Below are 23,368 nucleotides of genomic sequence, written 5' to 3' on the forward strand. Positions count from 1 at the left end.
TAGTCCAAAAACATTAACTGCATGTGATGATTTGCGTCCAGTAGACTCCACACTTCCAATGCAGTCACCATGTTCAGTGCCATGTGTTTCAAACAGTGCCTCTAATGACAGTCACACGTGTGCCATACCCAACACCCAACACCCAACACCCAACACCCAGGCAAGCAGCCGCCCCCACATGTTGATAAACATTCCCCCTCTCTCACACACAAGCCACATGACTTAGTGACCATCATTATCCCACGTGTGACACTAACGCTGTTCTTGTCTGCACTGGTTATCAACTGCAAGGTTGACAACAGACAGTTGCTGCATGTTTTGACCTGTTGCATACGCAGCTGCCCTCTCCAAACAAACACACGCCACGCTCACATACTAGACATGTGACTTTCAGGCTGCCCTTTCTCACTCGTGCTAATGGCTATGCCTCATTGCACCCTACTCGTCCAAAAATTTTGCATCAGGACAATGATCAGCCTAGTGTGCAGTTCTTGGTTCTTCAGCCACGGAAGATGCACAAGATAGTTACCACTGCCAGCCCTACTATTAGGAACAATGTTAGATGCCTCAACCCTATTAAGTTATGTGCAGTCTGGCAGCAAATTAACAAACTTATGGAGGCAAGTATTCTGCAAACGTCAGACAGCAACTGGTCTTCATCGATTCACCTAGTCCTCAAACGTGATGGTTCTTTCTGAATGTTCAGCGATTACAGATGTTTAAAATATCGTACCATCATGGACAATTACCCCATCCCTAACATAAATGATTTCACTCATATGTTATTGGGCGCTACAATCTTCAGTGTTATTGACTGTAAATGTGCCTACCACCAGATTCCTGTAGCACCAGAAGACATCCCTATAACAGCTATTATCACGCCGCTTGGGTTGGTCCAATACAACTGCATGCCATTCGGCCTGAAAAACGTGGCACAAATGTGGCAGCATTTCTTGACTCCGGGACAACATACTCATTTTCAGCAAGTCAGCTGAGGAACATGAATAGCATTTATCCATGGTCCTTCAGACCTTGAACTCCAATGGCATCCAGGTCAACAAAAAACAAATTCCAACTGCATCAGCTTTCTGTCTTTTTCTTGGGTTACACCATCTCCACGACAGAATACAGCTCCCAAATATTGTGTGCAGGTGATCACATCACTGCCACCCCCGACTACTTACAAAGAACTCCAACGGGGCCACCGCTGTGCAGGCCCCACTGACAGACTCGCTGTTGGGTGAACAGACATCAGGACTCAAACCTGTTTGCTGGACTGCACCTATGCTGGAGGCCTTCATGCACTAAACACTTCTTTAGCTCATGCCATGATGCTCGCCCACCCCGACCCCTCGGGAGGGGGGTCGTGTGGCATTGATAGATCGCTCATCTGAGCCGCCATGTTAATTCATTCAGTCTGCGTTTGTATCTCATGTCATGTACGTATGTCCGACTACATAAATATATGTATTTATGTGCAGATATTTGTGGAACAGTTTGTTCAGTATACCTCTATATGCATCACGTTCCCATACCATTAAATTTTGCAGGGGACAAGATTGAGAATTAATCAGTGTTAGAAGTGAGTCATTAGCGAAGACCAGTAAAAGCAATGGTTACATCAGGAAAGTATAACAAGCCAAAATAAGAGTGAACATCACTACGTGTGTATGTGTATAAATGTTAGGAATGTGACATGTACTAGAGACTATATAACCTTTCAGTTCTATGAAGTCAGTGTCTTCTTTTGAATCCTTTTCATGAATATTAGAACTAACTGTGTGTGAAATTTTTTAATCACAAGTGTGGCGATTTTGATAGCACATGTACTTATAAGCACATGGTCCCATTTTTAGTCTTCTGATACGTGTTCTTTGAGAGTAAGATGCCCACTCAGAGTTGAGCAAAACATTGGTCTGATTGCTTTGGTTATATCAATAGAGCTTTTTTTTTTAGTGAGAAACTTGGCCATGATTGATACAAGTAAGCGAATAGATATCTTACAGCCTAGTAATAAAAAAATCCAGTGTGCCTCAGAGCTACTAGTTACTTCTTCAGAAAGTAAGTTAACCAGACTACATGATGAGAGAGAAACCTCTGTTGTCCTCTCATCCTGATATCTGACTTGCTCCTCCTTTATGTTACCCAACCCATCACTCTTTCCTATCTGAGGAATGAACTAACAGATCCAAATATAAGAAGAGGTGTGATGATTGTCAGTGAATAATACTACTTCTGGTTTCCTGTTATATCCATCTGAAAATTTTTGTTGGCTGTTTACTGAATTAAAAAAGGTAAGCTTCTTCTAACATATATTTATTGTTTTCCATTTATCTCCAAAAATTTAACTCAGTCTGCTCAATACATTTTAAGAATATATACACAACTGTAGGATTAAAAAAATTATTTACAAACTCTTATGTTTAACATTAAATTAAAGAAGATAATTACAAGAATACACAATTACTTTAATTGGACCCATTTTTAATACAATACTTTGAGCGTTTGTACACAAATAATTACATAAAATTACTCTAATTTACATATACATATATTATTCATAAAAAAATAAAATATTCAGTGTGTGTATACCCTGTGTCAGGTGATTTGAAATACGTCAACTAGAACGAGCAGACTGGCACACTCACTAGGAACATGCATGAAAAATAAAATCTGAGAACTACAGTTAACAGATACAAGCCACAGCTTTTTTTTAAACTACTCACTATCTTGCAAAAGCATTGGTAGGCCCATTGTTGTAAATACCATAGTCTTAATACTTTGTATCAGTGAAATTGGTCCACTATTTGGTCTCTCTTGTTACCTGTAATTTAAGGTATATGCTCGCACTCTAAAAGTATGATCTTGGCTTTTTCTACAGCAAGTTAATGAAGAGTCTTGCTTAATTTGGGTAATACCTAAATCTTGAGAATCTACGAGTAATTTATATTTTTACAAAAATAAATAAAAGCCCATACTTAACTAACAAGGAAAATACTAAATGGTTTACACACACACACACACACACACACACACACACACACACACACACACACACACACACACACACACACACAAATAACTATAACCCACAATACTGATGTAGAGCCTGACAAAGTAAGTTGTAAAAGACAGGTTATAATGTTATTTACGTCATGCTATCTCATAAGGTCTGTAAATGCATACAAAATGTGCCAAGAAGTTACTATCAGTGTAGGCCTACACCAACTGTTTTAACAAGCATATAAGAAGATTGTGCTATAATATCCAATGGTGCCAGTTGTACTTTACACCTAACCTTTATGTACGTTCTTAAGAATGAAATATTACAGCTTTGTGTAACAGTATCATACAATTACTTTCCAGGCCTTGCTTCAGCTAGTACTTCATCTGCTAAGGAGCTAATCTCCTTCCAAGATAGCTGAATATCACTTGACTCACTGAAACGAGAACAAATTGCCAATCTGAGGAAATATGTGTCCCTCACTTTTGATGGAACCAGGTGGATAACTCCATTAGCATTTATTCTTTTCAATAAATTTTCATTAATTTCATTTGATCCCTGTAACATTAAGAATTTTTATGAGAACATGAGAAATTGGTAGTTATAACTAGTACAGGTAAGAAAATTAAAAAATACTGCCACACCCAGAGTAATTTAATATTTTGTTTCATATTAAATAGGTGTATAACACATATTAAAATAGCTATAAAAGGATTCACAAATAAAAATTATGTATGCAATTTTAAGCAATAGTAAATTGGAACAAAATTTAATATTTACCTTAAGACGAAAGCAAACAAGAGCCATTGTGACTTCATGAAATATCTCAAAACGTTCATCCTTACGCACAAGTGCTTCAAATTCATGTGCCTGTGCTATGTGTTTTCGAATATATGCTTGAAGATTTTGCACTCCATAAAGCCGCATGACAAACCACAGTTTAAGGGAACGGAAACGGCGACCAAGAGGAATCTGCCAGTGCTGGAAGATAAACCATGCATATAAACTATAAAAATAAAACAAGACTACCACATTTGATGAGAAATTATTATTGTCCAACAGACTCACACATTTAGAAGAGAACACTGAACCCCAAAAAAGTTTGCATATTAAGAGGTATCTTCTTGACAGATTTTATGGTTAATCATATGTAAGTAGAAGGTACAGAATGGTCTTACTTTCTATTTCTTTCTCTGCTATAGCTTTTCATACTGTGATAAGGATAGACCATATTACTAGCAAGTCACATGATTCACTTTGTCTTCAGTGAAAAATTGTGGATTGCTAATTATTTTAAAAAATCATGTACCTGAATGTTGACAATAACACAGCACATTTCCTCCTCCAACACACTATTCCATGTCTGTCATCAATATCAACTATTAAATGTTATCATCATCTAGATGTCAAACACAATGGCTCAGAAAGCAGAGACAGGTTGTATGTCTACTGATACCAAGTTTTTCCTTCATGAAAGCAATTGTGTGATATTGTGCAAACAGTACTACTGACAGCAGAAATAATAATGACGACAATAATAATAATAATAATAATAATAAAACAGGAGAAAAAATTGAAAAATACATCCAACTGGCTGAGGAAGTCAAGGACATGTGGCATTAGGATAAAGTTGACATTATACCAATTATACTATCAACTACAGGAGTCATACCACACAATATTCACCAGTACATCAATGCAATACAGCTACATCCAAACCTATACATACAACTATAGAAATCTGTAATTATTGATACATGTTCAATTACCCGAAAGTTCCTAAATGCAATATAACATATACCGTACAGTTAAAAGGAAGTCACGCTTGATCAAGGTCCGAGTCACTTTCCATTTTTGACCAGACATAACGTCTGAAAAATGAAAGAAATAATAGTAATAATAGTTTTCCACATCAGTTTTATGTAGAATTGCCCCCCCCCCCCCCCCCTCATTTTTTTATCCTAGCATAGCATTTACAAACACTGTTCTTTTACTTTACCCAGAAACTCAAGCTGGACTATACAAATATTCTAAGAACACCAATAAAATGTACACAACTAATGTTCTGAAATTTTTGACTATATCTTGCTTACTGCTGATTGTTTAACTTCTATGAAATGCAAGGTTTTGGCAGCCATTTTTAACAATTCTTGCAATTTTCAATTTACCTGGCCTATTGTGTGGGCCTCCAGACCTACACTTGCAACACACACACCATTTAGACTGAGGCAGTAAGAGGTTGGTAGAGGGATTATTTTAACATAACGATTTTATGGTAGGACTGATGCAAATTAGTGTTTGGAATGGTTCATGCACACTTTTGGTGAATGTTCACCTTCTAAGGCAATAGTTTGCTACTAGTTTAGTAGCATCAGATGTGAAACTTTAAGAGACAAGTCTGTTGGAACAGCTGGTAATAATCACTATTGAATAAAATTTGCTTCAATTCCAGATTATGATTGAGGAGGATGTTCACTGCATCCGTAAATAAACTGAGTGCAATCTTTGTGCCTGATGGCAATGTTTCACAAGATTCTGTTTGAGAATATTTTGGTTAAAAAGATCTGCAGTCACTGAATACAAAGTGTATTACTATATGAAAATATATTTTTATATGCATGTGAAAACCTTAAAAATTGTGAACCCACACAAACTCAGCATTTATCAAATCTAGTCTGATAGTTTGTTTCTCCATTGGCCCTGAATTCAGTAACGTACTTCTTTTTACCTTAAATTATTATGGAAGGTGGTTACAATATTATGGAAAGGAAAGTAGCCACTCACCACATAGAAGAGATGCTGAGTCACAGATAGGCACAACAAAACAAGTGACAATCTTTTTGTTGTGCCTATCCATGACTCAGCACCTCCACTTTATGGTGGCTGGCAACTTTCCTTTTCATAATATTGTTACATTCCATCCTGGGTATTCCATTATGTAATTGGATTAGGAATTTAAAATATTTTAATAAAAGGTAGTTAAGTCAGACAACCCATCAAAAAACTCCTTAAATGAAATTAAAAACTTTACCATCAGAGATGAACATAGTACTAGCTCAATTAACTTGCAAAATTTACACATTGCTGTAACTCTGAATGTAATACTTAGAGACACACCATAGCACCAGACCACTGGCACACTACACTTTGAATATTCTACCAGCAGCATCTGAATGGGTTGGTCACTAGAGGCCATTTGCAGTGGGCCACATGACTTGTACACATGGCACGGCATCCATTTACTGGAGCCCTCTTGATAAGTGCATTGCAGCTGGCACTTGCTCTCATATTGTGTTTGTACTCATTGTCAGCAACTGCTTGTATAAGTACCTGGATTGTTTCTATGTTTGTGTCTATGTTCTCAACTGTTGTTTGCTTGTAAGTGGAAGAATAAACTTTGGTTCATTGGGGCCATGCTGTTGTTTCTCTCTTACAGTATGATATTGTGACAAAGCAAGCTGGGATATTTTTACTTCCCTTCTTGTTTTGCCACCTGCCTCCTTAGAATTCTTTTTTTTAGTTTTAACTAATTTTCATTAACATATTTGAGCATAATCTGCATTTTCATACATGAATAAGACTGGCTCTCAGTTTTTCAGAATATAACACTAGATCATATTTCATGCTTAATTTTATGTATGTAATTGATTTTCAAATTTATTTTGATAATAACTAGCTAGTGTTATAGGGTGAAATCAGTAACTGTTTCATAGCTTACATTCTATTGTTGATGTATAAATGAATGTAAATTCTGTACTAATTATAAACATTTGGAGGAACAACTAATTGTATTCTTAAAGGATCTATTTGGCACATTTTAGTGAAGCCAGCCCTTAATTAATTCCACAGTAATTAACTATTTTGTCAAAAGTATTGTTTGCATAACTATATATGTTAATTTCATGATTTAAACAAATAATTTGGCTAAGTCCTCGTAGTAGGAGAAACTGTTAAAAAGAAGGAAATGTTCTAGGTGTTCAGTTAATTTAATGAGTTAAATTAATTGTAATTTCTGTAAATTTAACTTTGAGCAATGTGTAGTTTCAGTATCTATTATTGTGAGGATATATAAGGCCCCAATTTTTAGTCCCGAGACAGTCAGTCAACAGCCGAGTTTCAGACGAGAAACCTATGTTGGTTAAAACAACAACAACAATGCATCAACTTAGCTGTGAAATAAGTGTAACACAATGAGGCTATGTGTAAAAACAATGACAGTGTCTGCCCCATAAGTAACTTTCTATTCTTCAAGAACTGTGAACTTCGTGGTTATGTTTTACTGCTTGTAGATATTCAACAGTAAATTATTGTAGCAGTATGCGGATGTTCGCATGCAACCTTTAATGAGGCTTATCAAAAGTTAAACAATAGTTCACTGGCCATGTAACTGTGTAATATTGGGGGGGTTGTAAACAGTGAAAGTAAAAGAATGAACCGCAACTGTGCCTCTGTCGGCTACATCATTTACAGTAGACACTAGTTGCACTTCCACCCCCTATTTCATCAGCCAGTACATGACACTGGGGACAAACAAATGAAGAATTAAAGAAAGCAGGGAACATTGTCACAATACAACTGGAAACAAGAATAGGATTCATTTACGCACACTCAGGCAATACGGATGTTCCTTCAGTGGTTGTGTTCCTGAAAGCAGTGTACCAATCTCTCTTCAAGCAGTAGCAGGTTCTTATAGTTGTTATCACAAACTTGACAGCTACATTCACTATGCAGGCTTCCCCCTGCCACCCATCCTGCCTTAAGACAATGAAGCTGAAGACAAGAAGCTTGAAAAAGCAGCTTCAGCAACACTTTCTTGCTTCTGATGTCACAGTGCAAACATGAATAAGGCTTTGTTCCTTTCTTGGAGTTCTCCTTAGATCTATGAGCTGTTGTGCCAGTTATCCCTGCTCCCAGAATCTGTCACTTTCATTCGACAAAATGTGTAGGTTGACAAACTATCACTGTAAACGCGTGCATGTCTTTGCAGTGTCTGAAGAGTTTTATCATTGTCAAACAGCCCCACAGGTCCTATTGAGCTTAGGTAGCCAAACTACATGGCCTCAGTTGCAAATGTCTGTGTTACCAATGCTCATTATGACTACCATCCTGATTCTATGATCCATGATGCCACCATTCAGTTGGTTCCTGAGAAGGAGATGCATCAACATGTACTAAAGAGGGACAGCCCATCTTTGGCTGAAGTGTTCAATACTGCTCAATCTTTTGATGTATCTTGCACCGCTGATAATCAGATTGAGGCTTGGTGTGGAATCACCCCAGTGGCTCCTGTTCCTGGTCATTGGGTATCCGTTAGTTCTTGTAGAAGGAGGAGGGGGGTAGGAAAGAGGGGGAGGAAGGGAGGGGGGTAGGACAGCACAGCAGCCATACAAATGCGGCCCCGGCACTACACTGGAAAGTGATGACCCAAACAGCAAAAGCAGCAGTGCTTCGTGCTCCCAACTTGCAAATAATGTCTTTTTTTTTTTTTTTTTTTTTTTTTTGCAACACTACAGGGCCACATGCCCTAAGACACAGGTGACTTGCAGCAACTTTAGGAAAAAAAGGACATGCAGGATTTGTGTGCTATGTGTTGTTCCCAGCCCCCTCCCTCCCCCATTCCCATCTGATCTGCGGACATCGACAGTGATGTCAGTTGTGTGTGTCCAGTGCTTATGAATCATAAGCAACTGTTTATCAAAGTGTGAATCATGGACAAAGTACTCAGACCACAAGCGGACCCGGGTGCAGGTGTGATTTTACTGAACTCTCAAACTTTTGTGGATTTAGGATCTCTAGCATTATCTCTGGTTACCTAACGTTTGAGTTAAAACAAGCAGAGTATTCCAATTTTGGGGCAATTTATGGCTCCTTCTATGTATAAATTTGTGGTTCATTCCTTGACTTTTTTGGTAAGGGATGATGCTGGCAGCACAAATTTGGTCTGGGTGCTTTCAATGCTTTTGGTTTTTCCATTTTGGGTATGGTGTACGTCATTTCCAGCCAGACCCCTAACCAGCAGTTGTTTTGAGTTTTCATCTCTTTTCTCAGATGGGTTAGGCTGTGCCACTAATTTTGTGGCCTGCATTATCCTGAGAAAGTACAATGTGGCCTTCCTTTTCTCCAAGTTCGCCCTACTGCAGTGGCTTTGTGTGATCAAGTGAAATCACAATTGGACAGTCAGTCATTGTTTGCTGATCATGTGATCTATTACATTGAGTGTGTGATCTAACCCCCTTGTGGGGTCAGCTTCACCTCTGCATTGACTTTAAAGTTTCAGTTAACAGCTCCCTGGCAATTTGTGGAACAATTGATGCTGTCCATTCCCAGATGCAGCAACTATTTCAAAGACATCATCATGACAAGTAACCTCATGGAAGAGCATTTACAGTCCCTATGCAAGTTGTTTATGGTCTTACATAACACAGGGTTGACATGCAAATTGTCCAAGTCACTTTCCTCAGCCATCCATTATATATTTTGGGTTCAACTTGACTTGGGATGGTGTTAAGCCTTTACGCCGTCACTTTGCTGCCGTCAAAGCTCTGCCACACCCTACAAATTTCAAAGAACTGAGTATTTTAGGTACAATAGCTTACCATCACAAATTTATTTCAAGTGCAGCCATGTTGGCCTATATCCATCAAGAGTTGCTTGACAATTTTTCTTTTCAGTGGATGATGGCCTGCCAGTGAGCATTCACGTTTTTTGAAATATACATTACATCTGCTCCTTTTTTCGCTACTTTCCATCCTGGCCATCACCTAGTTTTAGCTACAGGCACATCTCAGTGTGAACTTGGGGCCATTCTTGCACATCATGGAACCCTTCCTAAATTCTTCCTGATCATTTGTTGTCGATGCTTTCTCTACATTTCCATACATTATCTGCAGTACTCTGACATCAGCCGTGACTATGATTCTGGGCCTCTCCAAAATGCATTATATGCTTGTGATGGATAATAATTCACAGTTTGTGTTTCGGGCCCTGCACCCAACTAGGCATTCACCATGTGACTACCCCTACTTTCTCTCTCTCCTCCCCCCTCCCCCCCCCCCAATCTAATTGTGATACAGAACATCTCGCCCACAACTTCAAGGTCAAAACAAAGAAATGCATTGCAGACTCCTCCACTGGTGACGCCTTGGCACTTAACGAGTTCTCACATGTTCATGCCATTGGGGGGAGGGAGGGGGGGGATTCAAAATCCAGACAAAGTGCTCTATGGTCACCAGCCACACTCACTCCTGTATCTGCCCTTCTCACCCCATGAACACTGGTTGGTAGAGTCCTCAACACAGTTCACACCTGGCTGGCTTCCATGGTCTGGGCTCGGAGGTCCGGCAACTGACCAAACTGGATTCCAGCTAGGGTCTACAGATGCCAAGGCTGCCACTTCTGTATGGTGGGCACCAGTGATGGACTGGTGATGTGCCACCATGAGTAGCTGTGCCCTCGCTCCATGGTGAGGGCCACAGGTCTGTTACTGCCGCCGATTCCGCCTCCTCCCTCAGCACCAGTCCCAGCCTCTGGAGCATCCCTGCTGTGGTGGCAGACCCACCCTCCTTGTGGATGTCACATCTCCTGCCTCTAGACTGGGGTCCAGACCCACAATGGCTGCTAATGGGCCTTCCTTTGATGCTTCGCTGCCATCTGCAATTCTGCCGCTGACTGGGCCAGCACCTTCAGGTTCTTTAACACTGACGTCCCTGACCCAGTGGTTTGTACCTTCACCATTTGTCCAGTTCCATCATGTCGAGATGCTACCAGAACCCTGTCACCTGTTGTCTTTTATGGTACTTGATGGGGGAATGGTCGTCACATGTGTCCATGGCAACACAACTTCTGCCTCTACTCGTGGGCTCTGGCCCAGAATCTCTTTCCGCAGCCACCACTATCTGTGGCATCTACTGCAAAGGCCATGGATGTTTCAACAGTCACCCCGATACCTGAATCAGTGGAGTGTCGTTTCCCCAAAGGGAGCGAAGGGGGGAGAGGGTTGCTATACCCTGTGCGTAGTACTTTGATACATTCTGGGCCACCAGGCCATCAGCATGCTACCTTTAAGATATTCTACCAACAACATCTGCACAGGTCGGCCACCAGAGCCTACCTACAGTTGGCCATGGCACAGCATCCACCATGTCGTCTACTTGAGTCCCCCTCTTTGTAAGTGCAGTTTAGCCGGCACTCGCTTTTGTATTGTGTTCATATTTATTGTCAGCGAATGCTTGTATCAGAACCTGGATTGTTCCCATGTCCATGTCGATGTTCTTAACTGTTGTATGTCGAAGAAGAATTAGCTTTGGTTCATTGTGCCCATGTTGTTGTCTTACAGAATGATACAGAAATTTTCATCAATTGACAAGTAAATCATACCTCAAAATCTAATCAGATAAATAACTCATCCATAACAGTTGTTTTAGTTTCTAGCAAAAAGAGCAGAACATCTCCTGTGAGGAGGCAATGGTGCATATTATCAGGTTATTAACAGCAGTGACTTAGATTAAGTCCAAAATCATTGTGGTTTCTGTATAATGGAAAAACAAGTCTGAATTCATTTTACATTACTGATAAACCATAAACCTCAGTTGTAATTGCATAGTGGATACCAACTCTCTACAGTAAATTGTTGATTTCTTAGGACGAATAGGATGTGTGACTGCTGTGTATGGATGCAGGAGGAGCTGGCCACTGTTCGTGAACAGTGGAACGTGTTGATGGCCGCGGTCAGCTGCCGTCAGGCTGCTGCCTCGGAGAGTAGCAGCAGTGGGGAGTCTGGTGTGTCACATGGTACTCCCCAGGTGTTACATGCTTCACCCATGGTCCCTGCTGTCGAGACATCTTTGTGGGTACCAGGTGTGGTTGGGCCATGCTCTCCCCAAGGGAAGTGGTGGGTTCAGTGGCGTTTGCGTCACATGAGGTGGAGGAACAGTGTGGAGGCTGGCCGTGTGGCAATGCCTGCTCTGCCTGTGAGTGGACATGTGGCCGCTCCTTCAGCAAGGTCCAAGCAGGCACGCGGGGGGAGGGGTTTATTAGTGATTGGGAGCTCCAGTGTTAGGTGGGTGATGGAGCCCCTTAGGGAAATAGCAGAAAGGTCGGGAAAGAAGGCCACTGTTCACTGTCTGCTTGCTGGGGTTCTCATCCGATATGTGGAGGAGGTCCTGCTGGACTTTTTTTTGTTATGGTTTTAGGACGCAGAACTGCTACAGTCATTAGCACCTGGTCTCTGACTTAGGAAAAGGTAAAAAAAACGAAACTGGAAACCAGCAGCAATGCGAGCGAAATGCAACAAAGTGGGGAAACTAAAAACAGAAGAAAAGCTTAAAAAACCACTATAGAAGGGGGGTTGTTTGTTCCCAAAAAGAGCTTCAAATGACTGACGTCATCTCACTCACACTAATAAACTCACAAGTGAGTGAATGTCATTTGCTAAAATGGAAGATATATCAGGCAACAGCTGTAGACAGGCGCATAATGGAGTAAAATTGGGGCGCTCAAGAAAAAGGTGTCTCACCGTCCACAGTTGAGAGCAGTGGGGACAGAGTGGAGGATGCTCACCACTTAAAAGATGTCAATGGCTAAAAAAGACAGTGTCCTATCCGGAGTCTAGATAAAATTACCTCATCCCGACGACGAGTTCAGGAGGAAGAGGTCCAAGCACAGGGAAGAGCTTTCAAGTCGCGCAATTTATTATTGGGAAGTGTCGACCAATGTGCGTGCCATAAAAGAACAACACGATGACATAAAACACTCTGTAGATCGGCGAAGGGAATCACGCGAATAGCAGGCTGAAGAAGAGACTGCAGCCTTGGCCACTGTAACGGACGCCTCATTTCCACAGATGCCAACATGTCCTGGGATCCAGAGGAATGCCACAGAGACGTCCCCCAAGTGGAGCAAGTGGAGGCAGTCCTGAATCCGGTGGACCAGAAGGTAGACAGGGTAGAGAGCTTGGAGACTGAGGAGAGAGTTGAGCGAATCTGAGCAGATAACATACTGTATCCACTGATGGTGACAGATGTATTGGACAGACTGGAGAACAGCATAAAGCCCCGCAGTAAAAAACAAACACTGGTCGGGAAGCCGAAATCGATTTGGGGTGTCACCAACAATATAGGCACTCCCAACACCGAATGATGTTTTGGAGCCATCAGTGTAAATAAATGTGGCATCCTTCATTTGTACACATAGTGCAGCAAATGCCCGATGATAAACAAGAGAAGAGGTACCATCCTTGGGAGACTGACAAAGGTCACGGAGCAGGCAGGTCTGGGGCCAGAGCTAAGGCAGTGCTGTACCCCAAGTTGTCAAGAAAGTCTTAGGAAAGTGGAAGGAAAAGAAAATGTAGCAGTTGACAGAAGCGGACTCCCAGTGGTGGTAGGGGGGGAAGGGCGGCCTGCATACCCTAAATCCAAGGAGACATCGAAAAAAATGTCATGGGCCAGATTAGCAGGCATGGAAGACAGGTGGCTAGCATAATGACTCAGGAGGACAGCTCGCTGATTGGACAACAGAGGTTCAGCAGTCTCAGCATAAAGGCTTTCCACAGGGCTGGCGTAAAAAGCTCCAGACACTAAATGTAATCCACGGTGGTGGACAGAGTCGAGACGCCGAAGAACAGACGGACAAGCAGAGGAGTAAACTATGCTTCCATAGTCCAATTTTGATTGCACTAAGGCACGATAGAGGCGGAGAAGGACCACTCGGTCTACTCCCCAGAAGGTACCATGCAGGACACAGAGGGTGTTGAGGGATCACAGACAGCGAGCCGAAAGATAGGAAATGTGGGAGGACCAGCACAGTATTCTGTCAAACATAAGACCCAAGAATTTAGCGACGTCCGCGAACAGAAGGGTGACAGGGCTTAGATGTAAGGAAGGCAGAAGAAACTCCGTACGATGCCATAAATTAACACAAACGGTCTTACTGGGAGAAAAGTGGAAGCCTGTTTCGATGCTCCAAGAGTGGAGGCGATCCAGACATCCTTGAAGACGTCATTCAAGAAGGCTGGTCCATTGGGAACTGTAGTAGATTGCAAAATCGTCCACAAAGACGGAGCCCGAGACATCAGGAAGGAGACAATCCATAATTGGATTTATGGCAATGGCAAACAGTACAACACCTAGCACGGAGCCCTGGGGTACCCCGTTTTCTTGGGAGAAAGTAGTGTTCACCACACTTTAAATGTGCGCTCTGCCATAAATTCACGAAGAAAAAGGGGCAGCCGACCTCGAAAGCCCCAAGAGAACAGTGTGCGGAGGATGCCTGTCCTCCAACAGGTATCGTATGCTCTCTCCAGATCAAAAAATATTGCTACAGTTTGGCACTTCCTGAGAAAATTGTTCATGATACAAGTGGAGAGAGCAACAAGATGGTCAACAGCAGAATGATGCTTTCAGAAACCGCACTGGGCAGGTGTTAAAAGACTTCGGAACTCCAGCCACCAGGCTAAACAGCAATCCACCATATGCTCCAAAACCTTACATACACTACTCCTGAGAGAAATGGGGCGATAGCTAGAGGAGAGATGTTTGTCCTTTCCAGATTTTGGAACACGAACGAAGATAGCTTCCCGCCATCTTCTGGGAAAAGTACTGTCGGTCCAAATTCAATTATAAAGGTGAAGGAGGTAACGCAGACTATGGTATGACAAATGCAGCAACATTTGGATGTGGAAACCATCCGGTCCTGGCGTGGAAGAGCGAGAAGAATAGAGTGCATGTTGGAGTTCCCGCATGGAGAAAACAGTATTAAAGCTTTCGCGATTTTGAGAGGAGAATGCAGGAGGTCGCACTTCCACTGCACGTTTCTACGGGAGAAAAGCTGGAGGGTAATTTGAAGAGCTCGAAATCTCGGCAAAGTGTTGACTCAATGAGTTAAAAATTGCAACGGGGTCCACTAATGTATCATGCGCGACAGTGAGCCCAGAGACCGGGGAGAAACTAGGGGCACCAGATAACCGTCAAATCCAACTCCAAACTTCTGAGGAACTGCTTATAGCGGATACAGTTGGTCAAAGTTGGACGTTGCCAGAAAACGTGAAGAGCATGTCGCTGCTCATGTATTGGGTCACGGCATGCGTCATTCCACCAAGGAATTGGGGGGGGGGGGGGGGGGGGAGGGGGGGTGCCTGGGCAAATCAGAGGTGAGAGGTATTGAACATTCCACAGCAGGAAATTTGTCGTGGAGGCAGAGAAAAATGTACGGTCCCCAGTGTTGAGGCAAACAAGATCCACTTGTTGGACGACGTCTATCAACAGTGAACCGCACGGACAAGGATGTGGAGATCCCCAAAGTGGGTGGTGGGCGTTGAAGTCCCCAACCAGCAAATAGGGGGACGGAAGCTGACCAAGAAGATGAAGGAGATCAGCTCTTGCCATTTGTGTGGACAATGGAATGTATACAGTACAAAGAGAGAAGGTGTATCCAGAAAGGGAAAGATGGACAGCAACAGCTTGGAAGAAACTGTTTATGGGAATTGGTTGATAATGGACAGTATCATGGAGAAGAATCATGAGTCCTCCATGTGCTGGAGTGCCTTCAAAAGAGGGGAGATCAAATCGGACTGGCTGAGAATGGGGGAAAACAAAGCGATCGTGGGGACACAGCTTTGTTTCCTGAAGACAGAAGATGACCAGCGAGTAGGATCATAAGAGGATCAACAATTCACCCTGATTGGCTCAAATGCCGTGGATATTCCAATGGATAATGGATACAGGGTGGACAGAAAAGGGAAGAATGTGACCAAGATTGCCCTCAACTCAATGACTGCTCAGAGCCAGCGACCGACAGTGTGGAACGGCATTCAGCTGAAGGCAGAAGATCCTGATCCATAGGTTGTTCAGGAGCAGCTCCTGTCACCAGCAATCGGCCGGTTGATCGGCTGCCAGCAGTGCGCCTCGGCGTTGAGATGAAGGAGGAATCGATGGTTGTGAAGTCTGGGTATGTAAAAAAATCTTCACAAGTAGGCTCTTTTTTGGAAGTCCAGGTGTCTGATTTTGGGGCTCGAGATTTAGCAGAACCCAATGAAGGGTGAGCCATAGAGTGAGCAGGTGAGAGTGGGAAGGTTGAACAGGTGATCTTTGCAATGGCCGACCTGACGACTGTGGCACTAAAGGTGAGAACACAAGTCTGCATGGCTGCCTCCTTTGTTGGCCAAGGAGAGGCAAGGACAGTGCTGTATTTACCTGCATGAGGCACAGTGGGCTTTCGACTGGCAAATAACTTTCGAGCAGCAAAGGTCGACACCTTTTCCTTCACTCTGAATTCCTGAATGAGCTGTTAGTCTTTAAAAATGGAACAATCTCTAGAGGAAGCAGCATGGTCACCCATACAGTTGGTGCAACAAGGGGATGGAGGTGGACAAGCACCCTCATGGGCATCCTTGCCACACAACACATTTGGCCAGATTGGAACATGACTGGCTGGTATGAATGAACCGCTGACACTGATAGCGACACGTAGGGTTTGGGATGTAATGGCGAACGGAAATTCTCACAGCCCACTTTTATGTTCAATGGAAGTTGAACTCTGTCAAATGTCAAGAAGACAGTACGGGTTGCAATGATGTTCTTGTCAACCCTTTTCATGACTCGAACAGCTGTTATGCCCTGGTCAGACAAGTAGTTTTGAATTTCCTCGTCGGACAATCCATCGAGGGAGCGTGTATAAACGACCCCACGTGATGAATTTAAAGTGCGGTGTGCTTCCACCTGGACAGGGAAGGTGTGTAGCAGTGAAGTATGCAGCAATTTTTATGCCTGGAGGGCACTGACTGTTCCTAACAACAAGGTGCCATTTTGTAATCGGGAACAAGACTTCACAGGACCTGCAATTGAGTCGACACCTTTCTGAATAATGAAAGGGTTGACTGTGGAGAAGTCTTGACCGTCCTCCGACCGAGAAACAACAAGGAACTGTGGCAACGATGGAAGACTTGTCCGATGGCGCACTCCTTTCTTGTGGGGGCCCTCTCCGTGGGCACTCCTACCATAGGTGATTGTTCACACCTCAGGTCACACCTCCCAAGAAATGGACGGAGGGAGGGACCAATCGGCACTTTTGGAAGGTATCAGCTCAGGCAATCACCCCTCCCTGGGCCTGGCCATTACCAGGGGGTATGTACGTGTCCTACCTGTCTACCCGGGGTGGGGAATTAAGCGTTATCCCGTCACCGGCTATGCGTGGGAATGCGTGGGTCGGCCTTCAGACATGCACAGGGAGGAAAAAAGAGAAAGGGAGGAACAAAGAAAAGAAAAGGAGAGGAGATGGAAAGGAGAGGAGAAGGAAAGGAGAGGAGAAGGAAAGGAGAGGAGAAGGAAAGGAGAGGAGAAGGAAAGGAGAGGAGATGGAAAGGAGAGGAGATGGAAAGGAGAGGAGATGGAAAGGAGAGGAGATGGAAAGGAGAGGAGATGGAAAGGAGAGGAGATGGAAAGGAGAGGAGATGGAAAGGAGAGGAGATGGAAAGGAGAGGAGATGGAAAGGAGAGGAGATGGAAAGGAGAGGAGATGGAAAGGAGAGGAGATGGAAAGGAGAGGAGATGGAAAGGAGAGGAGATGGAAAGGAGAGGAGATGGAAAGGAGAGGAGATGGAAAGGAGAGGAGATGGAAAGGAGAGGAGAAGAGAGGAGATGGAAAGGAGAGGAGAAGAGAGGAGATGGAAAGGAGAGGAGAAGAGAGGAGATGGAAAGGAGAGGAGAAGAGAGGAGATGGAAAGGAGAGGAGAAGAGAGGAGATGGAAAGGAGAGGAGAAGAGAGGAGATGGAAAGGAGAGGAGAAGAGAGGAGATGGAAAGGAGAGCAGAAGAGAGGAGATGGAAAGGAGAGCAGAAGAGAGGAGATGGAAAGGAGAGCAGAAGAGAGGAGATGGAAAGGAGAGCAGAAGAGAGGAGATGGAAAGGAGAGCAGAAGAGAGGAGATGGAAAGGAGAGCAGAAGAGAGGAGATGGAAAGGAGAGCAGAAGAGAGGAGATGGAAAGGAGAGCAGAAGAGAGGAGATGGAAAGGAGAGCAGAAGAGAGGAGATGGAAAGGAGAGCAGAAGAGAGGAGATGGAAAGGAGAGCAGAAGAGAGGAGATGGAAAGGAGAGCAGAAGAGAGGAGATGGAAAGGAGAGCAGAAGAGAGGAGATGGAAAGGAGAGCAGAAGAGAGGAGATGAAAAGGGAAAAGGGAGGAAAAGGGAAAAGGGAGGAAAAGGGAAAAGGGAGGAAAAGGGAAAAGGGAGGAAAAGGGAAAAGGGAGGAAAAGGGAAAAGGGAGGAAAAGGGAAAAGGGAGGAAAAGGGAAAAGGGAGGAAAAGGGAAAAGGGAGGAAAAGGGAAAAGGGAGGAAAAGGGAAAAGGGAGGAAAAGGGAAAAGGGAGGAAAAGGGAAAAGGGAGGAAAAGGGAAAAGGGAGGAAAAGGGAAAAGGGAGGAAAAGGGAAAAGGGAGGAAAAAAGAAAAGGGAGGAAAAAAGAAAAGGGAGGAAAAGGGAAGGAGGGAGGTCTCAAACGCTGCAGCAGAGAAAATGGTAAAGAGAAGAGGTAAGGAAAAGAGAAGACAAAGGTAGACAAAGACTTGCCAGCAGAGAAAGCAAAGGAGAGAGACTGTTTTACAGTTTCGAGCATCGGTCTCTGAGTGTTGGCACTAAACATACTCCCAGAGGGGGAGAAAGGGAGGGGAAGAGGTGGAGGTGAGGGGGGGGGGAGAAAGATGGGGGATGGGGAAGGATGTGGAAAAGGAAGGTATGCAGCCCAGAAAGAAAGGAGGGCCACACTAGCTTGGGGTCCCGTGCTCGCTACACACATATCCACAAAATAGTTGTGGACCCCCTGGAGAGGGGGGGCCTCCTGCCGGAGGTGACAGAGAGCACTGGGTGCACCCGACTGCAAATTGATGCTCATGTCAGCACCAATGACTCCTGCTGTCTGGGTTCAGAGGTCATCCTCAGTTCATACAGGCGGTTGGCAGAGTTGGTGAAGGCGGAAAGCCTCAGTTGTGGGGTGGAATCAGAGCTAACTATTTGTAGTATCGCTCCCAGAACCAATCACGATCCTCTGGTTTGGAGCCAAGTGGAAGGCTTAAACCAAAGGCTCAGACAATTCTCCGCAGATCTGGGGTGCAAATTTCTCAACCTCCGCTATCGAGTGGAGAAATGTACTGTCCCCTGAATAGGTCACGTGTGCACTACACGCAGGAAGCAACTATAAGGGTAGTGGAGTGCATGTGGAGTGCACATGTGGGTTTTTTAGGTTAGAGAATTCCCTCCCTAGGCCCAACAAGATGCTTCCTGAGATGCGACAAGGTAGCATTAAGCAAAATGCAACAGGGAATGACAATATTAATGTGCTAATAGTAAACTGCAGGAGTGTCTATAGAAAGGTCCCAGAACTGTTCTCATTAATAAACGGTCACAATGCCCACATAGTACTAGGGACGGAAAGTTGGCTGAAACCAGATGTAAACAGTAATGAAATTCTGAACTCAGATCGGAATGTATACTGCAGAGACAGGCTGGACAGTGAAGGGGGAGGCGTGTTTATAGTGATAAAAAGTGCGATAGTAATTACAGAAATTGACAGAGATCTGAAATGTTAAATAATTTGGGTGAAACTTTGGTAATTGGATGTCTCTTTAGGCCTCCTGGCTCAGCAGCTGTTGTGGCAGAGCACCTGAAGGAAAATATTTCAAGTAGATTTTCCGACCATGTTATAGTTCTGGGTGGAGATTTTAATTTACCAGATATAGATTGGGAGACTCACATGTTTGTAACAGGTGGCAGGGACAAAGAATCCAGTGGAATTTTTTTAAGTGTATTATCTGAAAACTACCTTGAGCAGTTAAACAGAGAATTGACTCTGTGGCGATAACATATTAGACCTTCTGGTGACTAACAGACCCAAACTATTTGAAACAGTTAACACAGAAGAGGGAATCAGCAATTATAAAGCAGTTACTGCATCGATGATTTTAGCCGTAAATAGAAATATTAAAAAAGGTAGGAAGATTTTTCTGTTTAGCAAAAGTGACAAAAAGCAGATTTCAGAGTACTTGACAGCTCAACACAAAAGTTTTATCTCAAGTACAGATAGTGTTGAGGATCAGTGGACAAAGTTCAAAACCATTGTAAAATATGGGTTAGATGAGTATGTGCCAAGCAAGATCGTAAGAGATGGAAAAGAGCCACCGTGGTACAACAACCGAGTTAGAAAACTGCTGCGAAAGCAAAGGGAACTTCACAGCATACATAAACATAGCCAAACCCTTGCAGACAAACAAAAATTACACAAAGCGAAATGTAGTGTGAGAAGGGCTATGCGAGAGGGGTTCAATGAATGAAAGTAAAGTTCTATGTACTGACTTGGCAGAAAATCCTAAGAAATTTTGGCCTTATGTCAAATCCATAGGTGGATCAAAACAAAATATCCAGACGCTCTGTGACCAAAAAGGTACTGAAACAGAGGATGACAGACTAAAGGCCAAAACACTAAATGTCTTTTTCCAAAGCTGTTTCACAGAGGAAGACTGCACTGTAGTTCCTTTTCTAGATTGTCGCACAGATGTCAGAATGGTAGATATCGAAATGGATGACAGAGGGATAGAAAAACAATTAAAATCTCTCAAAAGAGGAAAGGCCACTGGACCTTAAGGGGTAACAGTTCAATTTTACACAGAGTACGTGAAGGAACTTGCCCCCATTCTTGAAGCGTTGTACCTTAGGTCTCTAGAAGAGTGTGGCATTCCAAAAGATTGGAAAAGGGCATAGGTCATCCCCATTTTCAAGAAGGGACGTCTAACAGATGTGCGGAACTGTAGACCTATATCTTTAACGTCGATCAGTTGTAGAATTTTGGAACACGTATTATGTTCGGGTATAATGAGTGTTCTGGAGACTAGAAATCTACTCTGTAGGAATCAGCATGTGTTTCAAAAATGACGATCATGTGAAACCCAGCTTGCGCTATTTGTCCATGAGACTCAGAGGGCCATAGACACGGGTTCCCAGGTATATGCCGTGTTTCTTGACTTCCACAAGGGTTCGATACAGTTCCCCACAGTCGTTTAATGAACAAAGTAAGAGCATATGGACTATCAGACCAATTGTGTGATTGGATTGAAGATTTCCTAGATAACAGAATGCAGCATGTCATTCTCAATGGAGAGGAGTCTTCCGAAGTACGAGGAATTTCAGGTGTGCCGCAGGGGAGTGTCATAGGACCATTGCTATTCACAACATATATAAATGACCTTGTGGATAACATCAGAAGTTCACTGAGGCTTTTTTTGGATGATGCTGTAGTATATCAAGAGGTTGTAACAAGGGAAAATTGTACTAAAATACAGGAGGATCTGCAACGAATTGACGCATGATGCAGGGAATGGCAACTGAATCTCAATGTAGATAAGTGTAATGTGTTGCGAATACATAGAAAGAAATATCCCTTATCATTCAGCTACAAAATAGCAGGTCAGCAACTGGAAGCAGTTAATTCCATAAATTATCTAGGAGTAGGCATTAGGAGTGATTTAAAATGGAATGACCATATAAAATTAATCGTCAGTAAAGCAGATGCCAGACTGAGATTCATTGGAAGAATCCTAAGGACATGCAGTCCAAAAACAAAGGAAGTATGTTACAGTACACTTGTTAGCCCACTGCTTGAATACTGCTCACCAGTGTGGGATCCGTACCCGATAGGGTTGATAGAAGAGATAGTGAAGATCCAATGGAGAGCAGCGTGCTTTGTTACAGGATCATTTAGTAATCATGAAAGCATTACAGAGATGATAGATAAACTCCAGTGGAATACTCTGCAAGAGAGATGCTCAGTAGCTCGACATGGGCTTTTGTTGAAGATTCGAGAACATACCTTCACCGAGGAGTCAAGCAGTATATTGCTCCCTCATATGTCTATATCGCGAAGAGACCATGAGGATAAAATCAGAGAGATTAGAGCCCACACACAGGCATACTCACAATCCCTCTTTCCATGAACAATACAAGACTGAAATAGAGGGGAGAACTGATAGAGGTACTCAAAGTACCCTCCACCACACACCGTCTAGGTGGTTTGCGGAGTATAGATGTAGATGTAGATGTAGATGTAGATAGAAAACACAAAGCCAACTGTTTACAAGCTTTCAGGAGGAAATATTTTCTGTTTCATTATTGTCTGAGTATTAATAAGGTTATACAGACATCCGAGATGCAACTCTGTATTTACATTAAGCAATTTAGAGAAATCACAGAAAATCTGTACCCTGTAGGTCAGAAGAGATTTTAACTGCCATTTCTCCAAATTTGAGTCTAGTACCTTACCATAGTGCTACTTCACTCAGTATCAGATGTGAAAGTTTAAGTACTTGCTCATACATTCATAATACAGAATTTCAATGTGTGATAATTTATAGATAGTTAATAAGATTTTCTTTTAATTTAGTTTTGTAGTTCTGTAAGGCCCAATTGCATTACTTATATTTGTGGACATCTTTATACAAATTTTTGTTCTACAATAAAGACCTCCCACTTTATACCATAGGTATGGTTGTAGAATTTACTACCGTCCCCCCTCCAGTAGTATTAATGATTTTCTGTTACAAATGGACTTGTTTCTATCCAAAATAAGTCAGTGAAAACTGGAGGTGATTATATGTGGTGACTTTAATATAGACTTTCTCACCCACAACAGAAACAGGGAAACATTGATTAACATTGCAAAAACTTATAATCTGCATGGGCTTGTAAACAAGCCCACTAGAATAACACCCACATCCAAGACAGCTCTAGATCAAATTTTTGCAAACAGAAATAAACTTAACCCAACTCTAGAAGTATACAATGCAGGATTCAGCGACCACCAAGCTGTCATTCTAAAGGTTGATGTTAGCAAAGATACCTCAAACCCAGTCCCACCTAAAACTTTACGAAGGTTTTTCACCCAAGAGAACTTGAACAAGCTAAATGCCCTCCTCAGTAAAGAAAAGTGGACAGAGATGTACACAATCAATGATGTCAACATGAAATTCAACATATTTCTTGACAAAATGATCCACCACTTTGAAGAGGCCTTTCCGCAAAAACCAGTAAGAATAAATAATAATAGAAACAAGAGTTGGATTACACCAGCTATAAAAATCTCTTGCAAACATAAAAGAATACTCCACATGTTATGTAAACAAAGTAGTGACTCCCCCCAACTAACAGAATACTATAAATACTACACATGTATCCTAAGAAGAGTGATAAGACAAGCAAAAAGGATGCAGAATGATGAGTACATTGACAAATCCAGCAATAAAGTAAAAGCAATGTGGAATATCATAAAAAGGGAAAGAGGGGAAATGAAAGCTTCACATACGAACATAGAAATCAAACTCCACAATGAATCTATA

At 42.7% G+C, this 23,368-nt stretch overlaps 1 protein-coding gene across 2 annotated transcripts in view; it reads right to left on the reverse strand.

Moving 5' to 3' along the window:
* Positions 1 to 2,319: 2,319 nt before the first annotated feature.
* Positions 2,320 to 23,368, reverse strand: part of LOC126088582 (aromatic-L-amino-acid decarboxylase) — a 211,129-nt gene continuing 190,080 nt past the window's right edge. For both annotated transcript variants that reach the window (XM_049906780.1, XM_049906779.1), the window contains exons 11-12: positions 3,785 to 3,985; positions 2,320 to 3,562 (exon numbers count right to left, since the gene is read on the reverse strand). In XM_049906780.1, coding sequence (XP_049762737.1) covers positions 3,356 to 3,562; positions 3,785 to 3,985 — 408 coding nt within the window. In that variant the 3' untranslated portion in view covers positions 2,320 to 3,355. The remainder of the gene's footprint in view (positions 3,563 to 3,784; positions 3,986 to 23,368) is intronic.

The sequence above is a fragment of the Schistocerca cancellata genome, chromosome 6 (assembly GCF_023864275.1).
Source record: "Schistocerca cancellata isolate TAMUIC-IGC-003103 chromosome 6, iqSchCanc2.1, whole genome shotgun sequence".
NCBI lineage: Eukaryota > Metazoa > Arthropoda > Insecta > Orthoptera > Acrididae > Schistocerca > Schistocerca cancellata.